This window comes from Girardinichthys multiradiatus, chromosome 3, assembly GCF_021462225.1.
Source record: "Girardinichthys multiradiatus isolate DD_20200921_A chromosome 3, DD_fGirMul_XY1, whole genome shotgun sequence".
Lineage (NCBI taxonomy): Eukaryota > Metazoa > Chordata > Actinopteri > Cyprinodontiformes > Goodeidae > Girardinichthys > Girardinichthys multiradiatus.
The window spans coordinates 39338105-39355080 of record NC_061796.1 but is presented as its reverse complement, the minus strand read 5'-3'; the positions used below and the strand labels follow the sequence as shown (position 1 = coordinate 39355080).

The 16976-nt window shown below is 41.0% G+C and overlaps 1 protein-coding gene across 9 annotated transcripts in view; it reads left to right on the top strand.

Moving 5' to 3' along the window:
• LOC124865650 (DNA-binding protein SATB1) overlaps positions 1-16976 on the top strand; it is an 87433-nt gene that overhangs the window by 46863 nt on the left and 23594 nt on the right. For 8 of the 9 annotated variants that reach the window (XM_047360930.1, XM_047360925.1, XM_047360931.1 and 5 more), the window contains 4 exons: positions 2345-2844; positions 5006-5218; positions 9078-9200; positions 10257-10412. In XM_047360930.1, coding sequence (XP_047216886.1) covers positions 2345-2844; positions 5006-5218; positions 9078-9200; positions 10257-10412 — 992 coding nt within the window. The remainder of the gene's footprint in view (positions 1-2344; positions 2845-5005; positions 5219-9077; positions 9201-10256; positions 10413-16976) is intronic. The other variant, XM_047360927.1, reaches the window with a different exon arrangement.

The following is a 16976-nucleotide window of genomic DNA, read 5'->3' as shown; positions in this document are numbered from 1 at the left end:
TGTGATTATTACCAAGATTTAGTTTTTTGTTTTTGTTTCATCCCCATCACCCCTCCACTCCACATCATTTGTTAAAAAAAAACAAAAAAAAAACAAAAACAAGTGCTCAATAGACCTGTCTTGGACGGGTGTTTTCTGCATCCTGACAGTTAAGAAACAGGCACCCCGTAGACATGATTATCAAGGGTATTTTTTTTGGATAACATCCATGCAGATAATCTTCCATCTGCTGAAAATTTTCGCTTTATGAAAAGAAAAGAACCCTAAATTCTTAAACATGCATCCCATATGATGGCTTTCCGTGGGATGTGGAGGCCGCATCCCACTTCCGAGATGTTAACATCACCATGCGGATGAATCCTTTAATGCTGCCCCCTCACACGTTCGGCACTGAAGATGGGAAAAATCCTCTGCAACCTGAAAACTATTCCAGCTGCTTATTCACTTCTCTGTGGGTAGCACTTTGAATGTTAAATCATTGTTTTCATCCTCTAAGCACATAATTTAAACGGGTCTTAAAATATTCCCCAGCAGCCTTTATGGTCTTACAGATTCCCGAAAGAAGAGACACCACAAAAATCTCCAAAAAAGCCTTCGAACGACAATGAAAACATTGAATTTTAGTTCACTTCAAGTCTTAAAGGTTAAAAACATGAAATACGGTGGTTTCTGCATCTACTAATGTGTACTCTTTCTGTGTTTTTCACATTTATATTTACACCATCCATCTCTAAAATTGTCACATTGACCAGCGTGTGTTCCTTATTTTAGAATTAGGCATGCATCAACACACGCACATAAACCCCAGTCAAACACACACTGCTGTTTGAGTGCAATCTCTTTTTTCCACAAGGCCAAACACATTCTGAACTTCATTCCGAAGGCATGTGACACACAGGTCAGATGACACAGGTCATTCTAAGGGAGTGGTGGCCTATTGGTTAGAACAGGAGGTTTGTGTTCCAGAGGGGACACAAGGGGCCATGTTCGTATCCGACAGGTTGCCACTCTGGGTCCCTGAGCAAGACCCTTAGCCCCAGAATGCTCCCCGGGCGCCGTGCAATGGCAGCCCACTGCTCCCTATAAGGGATGGGTTAAATGGAGAGGACAAATTTTGTTGTAATGTACATGTGCAATGACCAATAAAGATGTCTATTATTATTATTAAACACAATGAGGCTCTTTTATCAGCATTGCATCTTTTTCTTTTTAAGCCAGATAACCAGCTCCGGCGTATCCACTCGTCGATGAAGAGCCATTTGAGTCTAACAGACTGACTTTTTGTTGGTATTTTAATTTTTACAATTTCTTTTCAAAGCTCCTGATTTTATTGCCTTTCCATAAAAAAAAGGTAGCCGTCAGACCTTGACCCGAGGCAATAATTTGATCCAGTGCAGGCCAGGTCTGTTTTATTTCTCTGAATTAGACTGCAGTTATGATTGGAAATGTAATGATCCGGATTTCACAGGCTGATGCAGATTTCCGTTATTTTTAAAGGTCCGATCTGCTGATTTCCGATTTTCTCTCTGATTAAACAACATAAAACTAATTTGTTTAAAAATTTTTTTTTTGCAATATTATATATTACAAAGACAGATGCACCAATGAAAAAGTTTTTCATGATTGTCTATGATTACTGCAAAATATGACTTTTTATTTAGTTTTTTATAAATGCATCATAAACTAAGATCTCCTTTAATCTTCAGCTTTTATCCAGCTTTTTTTAGGGACCTTAAATTTCATTCATAAATGGAAATGATCTTTTATTTCCTTTAGTTTCAGTTAGATTTAAAACAAGTACCTCTATTAAGGAAATTAGCGTTTCTTTCTTTAAAAAACAAATCAGCTGCTTAAACCGCGAAGAAAATTGAAAATTTGTGCCATTCAGTTAAACCCTGATTGATGCATCTCTAGTAACAAACACTGAGCATGAAGAATAAGGGTGCTGTAAGTTCCTTGGTAGCGGTAGCAGTTTTTAATTATTTATATTACTACTATTATCCAATTTATGCATCAAAGCATGTGTCCTAATTTTCATCAGATATTTAACAAACCTTAAAACAGAGACCAACAAAGAACATGCTGTTTGCTGATGTGTTTACAGATGTAATCCAATAGTTTTTTAGGATATATGCTTTTATTGGACAGAAAATGAGGGCCAAACCAGGGAAAGATCGTGCACCATTAGTGATGTTTAAATGGTGGTTAATAAAAGGAGTTTTACCTATACTCTCACCTCTTTCCTAAAAGATCCCACAATTTTCCTAGTGTTGATTTTTTTTACCACTTTAAAACATTAGCTAGTTAATAATGATGAGTCTGGTTACTTCCTTTTTTTCTCCAGCGGAGATGGACGGCCTGTCGGACCTCTCCCCTCCCGGCTCCAACCACAACCACAACCACAACCATCTGGGTTTCTCCCAGCAGCAGCCCATCCCCGGCAGCACCGCAGAGCAGACTCCATCCTCACCCGTGCCACCACTGCCACACGCTCCACCACACAGCGGCCAAACTGGCGGCCGGCAGCCGCAGCTTACCGGCCTGCACCATCCGGGGTTGGTGTCCACACCCATCAGCCCCCAGCTGGTCAACCAGCAGCTTGTGATGGCGCAGATCCTCAACCAGCAGTATGCGGTGAACCGGCTGCTGGCGCAGCAGTCCTTGTCGCAGCAGTACCTCAACCACCCACCTGTAAACCGCAGCTCCCACACCAAGCCCCTGGAGCCTCAAATGGGGTCCAACACGGAGGTTTCCTCTGAGATTTACCAGTGGGTAAGGGACGAACTAAAGCGGGCCGGCATCTCGCAGGCCGTCTTTGCCCGGGTGGCCTTCAACAGAACCCAGGTGAGGACAGACTACAGACCTTACTCAACATTTTAACATTGACAGATATCAGTCTCATTTAAGAAAAATATCACATAATTTATTCTGTTTTTTACACATCCAGTAGATTTCCTTTGTGAGAAGAAATTCAGCGTTTACGGTTCTTCATCTTTCATCATGTTGCGCCTCTTCTGACCCAGATATTCCCAAGTTAATAGCAGAACAAACACTCTCTGTTTATTTCCTGGTAATCAGATAATCTTTGTTTGTGAAAAATGTGGAAGTTACAGGTTGACTCTTAAATGTCCTCTTAAACTCTTCAACAATGCCAGTGAAAACATCAAACCCAACCATAAAAATATTCCCACACCAACATCAAGCCTTAAAGAAGTCTTTAAGAAGTTAAGAACTTTAAAACAGTTCTGCTGTCTAAAGCTACAGCCTATTGCATAACTACTTGAAAAGCATCTCTACTGTTCTTGAGGACTGACTGCTTCCTATCTATTTTTGAAGATTAACTTTCAATGCTCCTGTAGAACAATTGAGGTGTTTTATTTTCTTGAAATTTGAATCATTACCATCCTCATCTCTGGTTTGCACTTTGACCAAATGACACCAAATCAGGCCGTGCCTCCTGGATGCTTAATGTGGTCCTTTGCTGTTCACTTCTTTTCAAATGAAGAACAGTTATGGCCAAAAACAGCAGAAAACATGAGTATGTGTGCAATCTAATTCAAGAGATTAACCAGAAAATGGAAAAAAAAAAATCCATCCATCCATCCATTATAAGTCTGTTGATAGACATATCCACTTTTTTTTTAATCAGGTAACCGTTTCCCTGCAAAGTTCCTCGATTGATTTTATTTTCAATAAAGCAACAAGGCAGCTATTGTATCTATTTATGATTTTTTTTTTGAACAATGCAGATCTCTGGAGTCAATGGTATACACGTGTCTCAGCTGTTTTATTTGAGTCTCTGTGTCTCTAATGTTTCCTGATCCAAACAAAACCTTTAAAACACAGAAGCAGACCCATTGGTAAACTGACAAATTCCATGTTCTGGACTATAACTCGAATTTTGGTTTCATAACCGCAATTCAGCAACTTCAGTCTCCTGATATCAGTGGCTTAATTTAATTTATATGTAGAAAATTATCATCTATGTTGACATCGTGCCATAACTTGTGCTCAATTTCTCCTGTTGGTAATAATCTACTATAGGTAATACATCATCCAAACTATTCCTTCATTTTTCTTTGATTTGAAGGTATTGCATTTGAAAGGGAACATTAAGTTGACCGATAAGGATCTATCTGAACGTACAGCACTCGCTTTAAAAATGTTTCTGAGTCACATGGCAGAGTAAGACAGTGGTGTTTTTGTACAGATCAGGAAACGTCCTCACAGAATCTTATGTGTGTCTGATATGAGGAATTAGGCAGACAGTGTGCCTGTAGAGGATTATTTATTAGGTTTGTGGTTTTCCAATAAAGGACCCCATCAGACTGGTGAATGAAAGTTTTTTTTTTTTTTTTTTTCAAGGAATCTGATTGACCAGTCTGGATCAATGCCGTGGAACAATATGTATGCACACTGAGAAATATTGTAAACATGAAGAGCTTCTCATTTTATTTTATATCTCTGGTTTATTCAAGAGGACTTAAATGCTCAAAAAGAGAAAAAAAGCCGGAGTAGGTTTTCCCACCACCTTGTTTTATCACCAAATCACACCTATTGATGGTGGGAGAAACACAGCAACGCTTTGCACAGTGTGTGCCCAAGTGCTCATGAAAAGGCCCAATCACACATCACCGATAATGGAGTCATCGCTGTCTCATAATGATGGAATTGAGCACTATTGAAAAGTAAACAGAGGATACACTGATTGCCCGCTGTACAAGGCGAATAGCTGAGCTCCTATCAAAGGCAACCTGGGGAAAAAGAAAAAAAAAAAAAACGTGCAAAATTACAAGTATTATGCAGACAAATTTCAGTGAAGTGTTTTTGTCGTGCGTAAATGGACAGACAGAGCTGAAAGGAAATTGAGGTTTTCTTTGATATGAATAAAGATTGGTGTCTGCAGAAACAGCTACAGGGCTGTTTTTCTTCAAGAAAAGCTGTTACAAGCATTATCGCTGTGACTGTAACATGTTTTTTAAACCTCTGTGGATTTGTTTTACAGGGCTTATTGTCCGAGATCCTGCGTAAGGAAGAGGACCCCAAGACGGCATCCCAGTCGCTGCTGGTCAACCTGCGTGCAATGCAGAACTTCCTGCAGCTGCCAGAGGCGGAGCGCGACCGCATCTATCAGGAAGAGAGGGAGCGGAGCCTCACAGCAGCATCTGCGATGGGTGCCACTCCCCTCATCAGCACGCCAACCAGTCGACCCCTACAGGTACCACACTCCTCATGTTGGATTTCTGCTGGCTTTTCCAATGTCAGTCAGTGCTGCTTAAAAAATCACATTTGGGTTTTTCTTTTTTAAATTCTTATAAAATAACAACTATGGACACAAAGAACAGAAAGGGTGCAGGTGACTGAAAAGGAAATTGGAAAGACAGGGTTCCTTCACACTCTGAAAAAGTATTTTGTAAATTACAGAGAAAAAAAATGTTTTTACTTCATATCAATCCATCCATATTGTGTTTCTGGTTTTGCTCCAAAAGTGCCATACATTCACAAATTAATTGTTTAATTTATACATTCAAACTTGGCCTGAAAAGAAATCAGAAGTCTGGAATTTAGGGTCAGAAAAAATAGAAATTTTGACAGAAAAAAATCTGTGGAAATCCTGTTAACGATTCTTTAGTGACTTGATCAGCTAACGTTTTTAGGTGTGGAGATGTGAGCAGAGCCAGAAAAAACCAGCATGTAAAAAAAGAAGGCCAGATGTTGGTCTGGAGGGTAGCTCTGCATGTCAACTATCGTTGCTCGGATGAAAAGTAAAAGCTCCTTTGGCCAAATCCGAGTCAGGGAAGAATAACGTCAGAATATTTATAAGAAAATTACTGTGATTAATAAAGCAGTCGTAAGCTTGGAGCAGCAAATTCACTCGTATTATTTAGCTGATAATTATTTGGATTCCTTCCAGGTTATTATAACTATGGAATAAAAGAACAGAAAAATATGATTCTAGACGCTTTTATCTGTTTTGTTTATCTGTTATGTTTTTTTTTAAGTTTGGCAAAAATCCACATCAGTGTATCTTTGAAAGTCAACCTCATGTTCACTGAAGGGTACTCAAACTGCTTTAACAATCTATGCTGACCAAACCTTGCTGGTGTATGCCATCCACACATAATAGATAGTCTAACCAGTGCTGCCACCATGCTCCCCTAAGCCTCACCCAGGACCACACTATTTAAACCTGTAAGCTGACGTATTATTACTGTTTAATGAAGGCGTCTTCCTGCAGTCAGTGAAGAGGAAAGGTATGCAGAGTTGTGGAGAGCCGTAGCTGTGTTCGTCTTTGCTGTGTTATCATTAACCAAATCCAGACATGTATGCCAAACATTGCGCCATAAATACTTCTACATTAAGTGGTTATCCATTAGGCTGCACATTTGTACTCTGCAAACATTGACTTTTCATGCTCTAATTAGCAAACTCAGTTTTTCTTGCAAGTATGCATCCAACCACCAACCAAATATGTTTTTTCTCACCTAAAACTACCTCTTTGATCAATGTGAGGCGGCCACGGCTCTGTAAACGGGTTTGCTAAACTTTTGGATGATTCACTTTCTTTACCTTCTTTCTGCATGCAAATGAGCTCTGCATCTTCCCCGCCTTCAGCACTCAGGTGAAAATCATGCACAAATGATGGAGGACCAAAAATATGTGCTAATTTTGACCTTTTACCATGCATTAGACAGCACTTGCTAAAAAATTCAGTTCCCACAGTGATGATAAGCTCCGTGAAAGATCAAACATCGTTTAGTGTGTGCTTTTTTCCAAATCCCTATATACCACAGCACAACACCGTACCCTCTCTTAAAGTCAATGTCCTTTATAAGAGACATATGTGGCAACTTTCTACCACTTAAGTCCATTTGATGTGCAGTCAGCTGCATCAGGGAGGTGACGAGGGCAGACAAAGGCATCCTCTGTCCTGTCTGCGATGAATATTTGGCTTTTATCCAGGTGAAAGGGGGGTAAGTAAGAAAGACAAAGGCCCTTCCATTTCCAAAATCAAGCCTCCTCTGCTTTTAAGTGCTCTGCATGGTAGTAAAAAGAGTAGGACTTTGGAGCAAAAGCAGTTTGCATTAAGACAGGGAACAGCTGAGTGAATTCACAACAGTGATTCAGAGCCAAATAATGAATCTTTGCACATAAGAAAATGCAGAATAGTGCTGTTAAGTGTTCTCATTATTGCACCTGAAGCCAAAGTTGAGATTTGAAGCTGTTACCACTGGGGACGTCTGTAATCACATCTGATACTGGAAATCATTTGCCTACAGATCTAATCTAACAAAGCCTTTTCTGAACATATGAAACCAGTTTGTAAAAAACAAAATTAGATCTGTAGAGTTAACAGTAAAGACAAAGACGCTTTGAAACAAGTTATACATATCTAATGAGGAGGAAATCAACTCGCATTCTATAAAAAAAAAATCAGAAGAAGACACAACCAAAGCGACATTTAGTTCAGATCATTAATAACTTTTAATCATCCAATTATCTTATTGTTTGACAGAGATAGATATATTTTCCATTCAGCCTTCACCCTAAAAAACACACTGCCCTCTTCAGTCTTCCAGCAACCAGCATAGCCAAACTTAGACAACATTTGGAGGTGTGTGTTTTTCACCCTACCTGGGAGCCCCAAAAATTGATAACCCTAGTTGAAGTGAGAGCAGATGTTCAATGCTCATATTGATCTCTGTGCTAATACTGTAAGAAAACACACTGGACTAGGTGCAGTCAGTCCAGTTTCAAATTCTAAAGCTGGACTGTCGTAAAGCGTTTTCTGCAGATATTGGTCCAGTTTGTGAAAACAGAGGTAGATCTGCAGTGTTAATAGTAAAGACAAGGACTAAGACAAGTTCAAGGAAATCAAGGGAATATCAACTCATATTCAGCCAAAAGGTCAGTTAAGACAACCAACGCAACATTTAACTCTCAAACAGCTACTTAGCTGTAAATCTGCAGTGTTAACAGTCAAGACAAAGAATAAAAAAGTTCAAAGCATCTGGTTTGTGATTCTTATTCAAACAGCTCTCAGAATACTGTTGACACATCAGCCCAATCGCTCCAGGGGTTGTATACTTCCCCCATATGACTTCAGCTCGCAGACATTCATCATATAGAGTCGCGCCTGCACGAGGCATTTCTCACGCACGACCGCAGACGCAAGTTCGCTCGCTCTGTGCACCCTGGCCATCTGCCAGCCTCTCTGGTGGAGCAATGCAGTGTAAATTCAAGCACATAAATCAGACAAGGTGGCAATTGAGCCAGAGACAGAGGAGGCTTTTTATTGGCCTCATAAAAACAGATGCAGAGGTATGTTTCTCTCATGTGTGCTGACGGCTCAGCACGGCTCCCCCAAAGCCAGTCGCTGCACGTCCCGGCCTCGACAATTTGTTTGACACGGTATCGTCCTGCTTAGACTGTCGAGCTTCACGTCAAGCTGTCATAAAAGAAGATAAAAGAGCCAGGGACACCCAGACATTCCATCTCAACCACAAATTTCAGGATTCTGGGATTGTTGTTAACACATCAGGCTCGTATTAGGCGGCTAGATAAATACTTGAATATATATGTTTTTGATCCCAGCCTCTTATTTGGTAGGAGTTGTACGCTGTTGGTGTTATTATAATTTATTTGAATACCATTCACTTGCACTCATACCCAGCCCTGTGCATGTCTCCTTTCAAAACCCTCATATGGAATGATTCATATGCTAATGGTTCTTGGGTAATGCCTTTATTAGGATGCTTGTTACCTTGTCAAAGGATTTTTGTCAAGATGCAACAAGCCGCTGATTAAAAATGATTTGATTTCACTTGACTTGCATTTGCTGTTTAATCACCAGCTTCACATAAGAATACTAACATTTCATATAACACATCAGAGTGGTTTTAAGCAAAGCAACAATCCAGCTCTGTGTGGCTGTAATCTACACTCCAGCACGTGTGTGTGTGTGTGTGTGTGTGTGTGTGTGTGTGTGGGTGCCGGTGTTGACAGATTCCTTCTTATCATTCCATGTGCGAGCTTGAACAAACATTGCTGTGTCTTTTTGCTCTCGACATTTTCAGCCTCGGAGGGAAGACAGCAACAGCGTGAGGCCGGAGGACTGGAATCCCCGAATCCCAGTGGGCATTTCTCCTGTGAGCACACAGCGTCACCCACTCACCCCTCCAACCGCAACACTGCAAAATGTGAACACACAATTACACTCAGACATTGCACACTCACAACACCCTTTGACCAAATTTGGTAACAGCAAAAGTAACAGTAAATAATCTCACTCACAGAAAAAGTTAAGTACCAGGAAAGTACTTCCCGAATCCATACACTTGCCGGCCAGTGATAAGTAGTTTGATAGGGGTCCCATGAAGAACGGTTCAGTTGTCACAATACTAATTGCTCCACCTTAGCCTCACATGCTGAGCAAGTCCACAATTCGACCACTCAGCCTCATGCAAACTCACAGCCCAACCCCTGTCGAACGCTGTCCTGCACTGGTAATATGTCTACAAGGCAGCCTCTATGTGTGCTGGCCTTCACTCACTGTCCTAGACTTGTCATTTCCTTGTAAACCATATGAAACTGAACTTGTTTCACATTTTGTTACATTATAAATGCAAACTTTTATGTATTCTTGTGGGCTTTAATGAGGTAGACTAACACTAAGTAACACGTAATAGTGGAGTGGAAGGAAAATTATACAATGATAAAATGTTTATGCCTTTATGATACAGTGGAAAGATGAAAGCTGTTTTGAGAGAAAGACATGAAAAATAAAGTTTGCAGATTGGCATAAACAATATCAGGGAAACAGCAAACGTGGAAGAAGATAATCTGATCAAAATTAAACTTTTTGGACCAAAACTGTATTAATAGAGGAAAACTAAAGCATGACCCTGAGCCCACCATCAAATTTGGAAAACTTGATGGTGGTACTATCATGCTGTGGTGGTGGTTTTCTTCAGCAGAGACAGGAAAGCTGGTCAGTAGTCCTGGAAGTAAATCCATTTGAGCCTGCAAAAGACAAGGTGTGTCTGTACTTGAAAGGCATTGTACGTACCTACCGCTGGTCAGCATGTGACCAGGCAAGAACCTTCTTGGTACTTAACTGTTTTTGTCAGTCTAGTCAAGTACAGCTTTGTGGTATTTTCATTACATTTCTTTTCATTACTTAACAATAAGATAAAGTTTCTATTTGAAAATGTTCAGACTTCTGCATCAGTTTTTTTCTTACGTTTTTCATTTAGGTAAAACCGTCGCCTCTGCCGAACGAGTGGAACGGCAAAACCGAGAACTGCATCTTGAACATCACCTCCACCATCTATGACGAGATCCAGCAGGAGATGAAGCGGGCCAAGGTGTCCCAGGCCCTGTTCGCCAAGGTGGCTGCGTCCAAGAGCCAGGTACCTAAAAATCACATAAAACAACAAGAGGATAATTTTGTTTGTTATGTTAGCATCAGTGTGAATTGTGTTCAAAGCAAATTTCACATGTAGGGTTTATTACATATAGGTTTGTATCGTGCATGCATGCACAGACACATACAGCAGATGTGTTTCAATCTTTATCAGGACAAGCCTGTCTGTGTCCAAACAAGAAAATCCTTGAGCTTAATTTAACTTCTTATAGACATTTTTAAACCAAACCTATAAAACATCCATGATAAGAGCTGCTTTAGGTATAGAAATGTGTCACATAAAGTTGTCCAAAGGTTTTATGTAAAGGGGCGGAAATGTGTTTGACTTTAGAACATGGCATCAGTGAGTTATTATCATCAACATGTCTTCATTATTGTGGGTTTGGAGTTCAGCAGTTGACACTGTTTCAACACCAAACAAACCTGTTTATATTAGCTTGGCGCAGTAAGATGATGATGAGGGGCCCCTGTCAGCTTCTCACAAAGCTTGAACAATATGAGCCTGTGTGTGCTGGAAACAGAGAAACAGACGAGGAGAAAACACACCAGCAGTTTAACTCTTTATTAAAAGCAATTAAAGCTGCGGCACCCAGGACTTAGCGTTAATGTGTGTGTCGCAGGCAGAGCTGGAGAGATTTCCACAATTGTGCCTGATGAGGAGGACGGGTGGGGAAATAGATCACCAAGGGCGGAATAATCTCGGAATATCTGCAAAGGCTTTATGTTTTTTTTCTTGCTGATTAGGATGATTATAGCCCAAGATAGCTTTGTTTTACCAAATTGCAGTTTGATGCACAAACCACTGTTTTTGTTTAAGAGTTCAAAGACTCCTTGGAAGGATAGAGAAAGAGAAAAGGCAGTCACAGTATTAACTCGCTCCTGTCTCCCTCTTCCTAAATTGCCGGCTTGTCTGGGAACCGATTTTCACCGTGCCCTCCCCGCCTTCCCTCCCGTCTCTCCGTCTTGCCCCTCTGCCTCCACCGTTCCCTCCGATTTCTGCCTCTTTTTCACGTTCCATTCATGGCAGGCGGGTGTGAATGTGAATTGAGCTGCAGATAAGAAGTGTGCTAATTATGCCTCTGAAAAGGGGCCTGTGAGAGCACTTATCTCTGGCTCCATCTCGTAATGGGCGCTTCCCGGGCAGCTGGTCTCCCCCCTTACCTCTGTAGCCGCCCGCCACAGCTCCCAGCAACCTTCAGACCCTGTTGCTGCTCCAACCACAAACCTGCTCCCAAAAAAATGTAAGAAGCTTACAGAGAGCTGGTAGTGCGAATTTGTAAAAGATCCCAAATTTTGTTTAATTTGAAATGAGTTAAGGTGGTGGACTTCATTTTAATTTTCCCAAATTTATGTAAATCAATTAGTGTTTGGAGAAACTCAGTTGAGTTGAGTTATTCATATAGGACAAAATTAAAGCAAAAACACTCCACAGACAGGTTCAGGTCATATCTTGTTATATTAGAGATGCACCAATCAGGCCGATCCAGATTTCCAATTTTCTTTCCTGACCTGCCAGTTCCGATCTTGAATGATAAAACACACAGGAAAAAGATTTATTCTGCAGGTTGCTTAATAGAAGTAGTAGTTTTAAATTGATCGGAAAATTAAGGAATTATCCCCATTCATGACTGGTTAAATTATTATCTTACTAAATGATAGACATGATTTTTGCTCCTTGAATTTAATAATGTTTTTAGAACATTATCGTTTTAGTTTTCATATAAATCAGCACTGAAGAAGCTAGGACAGGGTTCCTACCCAGTCTTAAAAGAATCAATTTGTATAAAATTGTGTTTTATTGTTTTCCAAGTTCGGGTAAATGGAAAAAGGAAAATTCGGGACTTCACTTACTCTATAACATGTAAAAACAAAAATCTTTACAATGTTGTATTTATGTGAAGTTCTTTTTAAACATGAATTCTAAGGACCATTTACATTAGTTACTCCAAATATTTTCATTACATATTGTGATACTTAAGATAAATGCTTAAGTAAGATAATATTTCAATGTACTTATTTTATATAGCAAAAATACACAAATGGGGGAGATTTGACAAAAGCACCTGACCAACGTATACATAACATACATATATGTCATTGCTTCATTTCAAATCCGAGGAATTTTACATCGCTTTGCTTTTTAGTTGCCGCAGATTCGGTCATTTCATAAATTTTTTCACCTCTGATTCTTAAACTGCATCTGCTTTAGATGCCAAACAAAGCATTAAAACTTTCATAAATTCTCAAACAAACCAAAGTATTAAAGATCTTGCTCGTTTATTCAGTGTAGAATGGGCCAAACTTGTCTAGTCTAAAAGGTATACATTTTGAAACAAGGCTGGTCTAAGTTGGTCCTGATCCCAAAAAATTTGATGAAACAGCCCTTTACCACACAGTCACCATAGAAGCCAACTTCAGCATTGTGATGTTTAATGAATTGTTGACCGCATTAATAATAAAACATTAACTAGGTATCTCAAAGGTCCAAATTGTTATAACAACAGCGGTAAAAATCTAGAAATTTGAGTCTGGAATAGTGTGATTTATAATAATAGTGGGATTTTTTTTTTTATTCTGTTTTCTTTCCAAATATTTATTCATTGGATAATTATGATTTGTTTTTATTTTACAGATGCATTTTCTTTCATAAATACTTAACCATTGTCAAATCTTTTAGGAATTATGTTTTTCTGAGGGAAAAGGGTTATTTTAATGATTAAAATTTTTTTTTCCCTGTATTTTTAATTTAAACTGCTTTCCATAGGTGCTGCTGAGTTAACGGTGCCTGGAATAAAATGTTTCGCTATACAAAATAGGTAGAAAAGAACCCATCCTCCATTCATACACAAAAAAACATGATTTTCTCAAGAACTCATATCTGGGAAGGCAAAACAAGTAAGTAATTAGCACCGACTCTGTGTCTGTTTAACCCTGCTACATGCTGCTGCCAACTCATCTCTCCTTGCTCACTTGAAAAGAGGTGTTAGTGTTGAAATCATAGCACCCTCTGATTGGAGGATTTTTCCTCATTATATTAGATATCAACGACGCTATCTTTAATGCTTTTTGGTTTGTATAAAGGAAGATGTGTTTATTTGCATTTAGCTGAGGTCAAGAGATGTTTGTAGCCCTGTGAGGCAAAATATAACCCTACCGAAGCCCCGAATGAAGGGATCCTGCCAACAGTGAGCATCGGGAACGTGGTTGGTGATAAGGATGGAGGATGGGCTCGACTGGCAGGGTGCCCATATGGTGTCCAGGGAAATAATCGTTGGGGGAGGGTAAAAGAGAGGCCTCATCACTGAAGCTGGCACCGTCCCGTTGGTTCAGGTTGAGCTCGGGGTGGGGTGTTTCAGAACCCGAAATCAGCTGACCAGCTTGTCAGCCCCATGCGTGCTCGGCGGAGTGTTTCTTAGCAGCAGTATGTTTAGAAGAAGCATTTGATTTAATCACAGACAAGAAGGAACCTGAAGGAAACAGTCATTTTTCCCTCTTGTGTTTCTGAAGATGGAGGAGTAGTAAACATTTACCTGACTGGTGCATGCTCCCCTCCTCTGGGTGTATGTTGTATATAGATCTGTAAGTGTGCTTCTCTTGCTTTAAATATAGGTTTTGGGGCAGGCAGATTGAATGTGTGTACTCTGTGTGTTGTATGAGTGTGTTTGGGAGGTATCTGGAACACAGCCATTCTGTTCTCTCTTAGGGCTCGTAACCACAGCAGGCCTTTGCCAGGCCCTAACAGCCCCCTCCTCCTCCTTCCTCTCCTCCTCTCTCACATATTCAGTGTTGCATTTCAATCACTCTTTTACTGCCACATATTCAGAAACGTAGAGCTGTGAATCTAACCTGAGCCCTGTTACTTTATCTGATTAAAGGTTGCGGCTCACATCCAGTCAATCTGAAAACCAAGGAGAGATGGTGTGTCAATAGAAATCAGAATCTGTTTTTTGGAGCTCGGTGAATGCTCCAGGATTACTGCGTTTACTGTTTAGCTTCAGGAGTTGTCCGAATTGGAGAAAATTAGTTTCAGATACAGCGATGACACAGCGAGAAGTACCGCAACAGCACATTTCATTTAAGCCTGCAAAGGTGCTATCTATGATCTGATCTGAGTTGATGGCAACATTATTAACTGCCACAGGAAGGCTGAAAGAGGTTTTTCGGCATGTTAACAGGGGATCGGTTAGCCTGGCAGCTAATATTTAGCTGAGCGATGGGAGGTTAACGGCAGGGTGGTGTGGAGCGGATTGGGGGCATTCCTTTGACTCGACTTTAGTGTCTAAACATTCCCGACACTTCCTGAGAGGAATTATGCAGTGGGTGGAATCAGAGACCCCACTGTTGCAAAACAAGCTCCCTGGGAGCCCAGCGCATCGCAAGGCTCAAAGCCCTCTGACTGGTCAATGACCAGAAGAGCACAGATCGCTGTCAATGCCACCAATGCCCTCCCTCCCCATCATCATCCTCTCTCCATCTCTCTCTCTCACTCACTCACTCACTCACTCACTCACTCACTCACTCACTCAGTCTCCCCTGGAAGAGGCTACGCTAATTAGCCAGGCTCTAATGAGACAGAATGGCACTGATCTGGTCTGCCGCTGCGCCACCGGAGGAGGGGGGTGGGCCGAGCAGGGGGGCTGATGCAGTAGGGGGGAGAGGAGAGAGAAGAGCGCAAGGAGGGGAGGGAGGTTGGTGTATGCCATCTGTCACCCTGCACCCGCCTGGCACGGCGGTCCCTGGAGTCGTGGACAACAGAGGGGGGTTTGGGTAATGGTGGGGGGTGTGTGAGTGCCATGTTGGTCTTGAGATGCGGGGGTGGGTGGGTAGTTGGGGGGGGGGGGCTCAGGTGGTGACACCGTTAAGAGCAGGAAGGGAGCTGGACAGAAAAACTGTGAATGCTGTCAGAAGTTTTGGGAAGAATCTGCTCCATGTTCATCTTTATTTTGGAATTTTTTCTTTTCCACAACACATCCGTGCACTGCATGCATGGACACACCCACATGCACACATTGCATGCATCACTCCACTGGATCCAGTGGCGGCTTAACAAGTAAGGCAGATGGCTGACCTTTCTCAGTGTCTGTTTCTAGGCTGTGGCTGCTCAGATGTTAGTCTGTTACAGAGAAGCCACTTTAAATCAGTACATTTCAACTACATTTGTAAACTGTATTGAATCATTACCATATCAAAATAAACAGCAGAAAGTCTGAAAATAAATCCAAATCATTTTAGGGGGCAATAGATATGTGGAGAACCTGAACGCGTAAACAAGCTTTTTGACTGATTGATAAAGGAAATAAAACGATTACTGAACCTTAATCCTAAATATGCACAACACTCCCAGAGTGTTGTAAATCATCACAGTGATTTACAACATAAGAATAATTTATCCATTATCCTATGTGAAAACATTGCTAAAAGCATTGCATTGTAAAATATTAACAAAACACCAAATAATAAAGACAGTGAGAACACTGTGGAGCACCCACCCTTTTAACATGATGGAGACTATAGGGAGATGGGGTTTGAGGAGAGTTGTTTAGTTTTTTGTTGAAGGAGAAACCACTTCCTTTATGACTTAAGGGAAGGTTTTATGAGGTGCTCTCCATTCTAGGGCATTTTGTAGCAAAATGGCCAAAAATCTTAGCAGCACTGGCACCCCTTAGAAGTGCTGGCAGTACTCGCATCACTGTCTCCAGGCTTTCAGTTTAAAAGAAATTGGTACATTGACACTTCAAAATGTTAGGAAAATTGCCATAACAATTTTGTCTGCAGAGGTTTGCTGCGTGATGCAGCTTTGATTGGGTGCTGCTGTGCACCTTTTTTCACATTGCACATTCTCCTTTAATGGCTCTGGAAGAGGTGGCCTTTCTACCACCAACTTTAGGGCTGCATAATATCCAAAAAACATTTGTTATTGTTAGTACATATTTTGATAATGATATGGCTGCAATAAAGAAATACTTAAGTCTACAGTTAATGTTTGTTTGCTATGGTTTTTTTTTACGATTACAGACCCCAGATAGTGAGTAGCGTGGCATTTATATACCGTATTTTCCGCACTATAAGGCGCACTTAAAAACCATTAATTTTCTCAAAAAATGACAGTGCGCCTTGTAATCCGGAGCGCCTTATATATGGATCAATTGGTTAATTGGTTGATCCATACTGGTTGTACACGGCGCTCTGTCAAAATGTTTCAGTACGACTGGTAGCCGCACCGCTTGCAGCATTACGGCTACCGTAGTCAGGGGCGTCGCCGAAGTAATAGCGGTAAACACCTGTACTGTGCTTACTCCTAGTCCAACACCACTTGTGTGTGTATAAGGTTTGAATGTACTGTTGCAGGAATTGCCTGAACTATATGTGATTAGAAGCTCAGTGTGTGGGGTGTATGTTTCGTGTGTGTGTATGGAAGATGTTGACATTACTCCTCCGGACAGAGGTGGCGCTGTGTGCTGCCGTAGCTGAGAATCAAGAGTGAAGGAGTGACGTCGGTATTATTGTGTGTGTGGGGTGGGTAGAGACGGCGACCGGAGCAGTGGTGTAT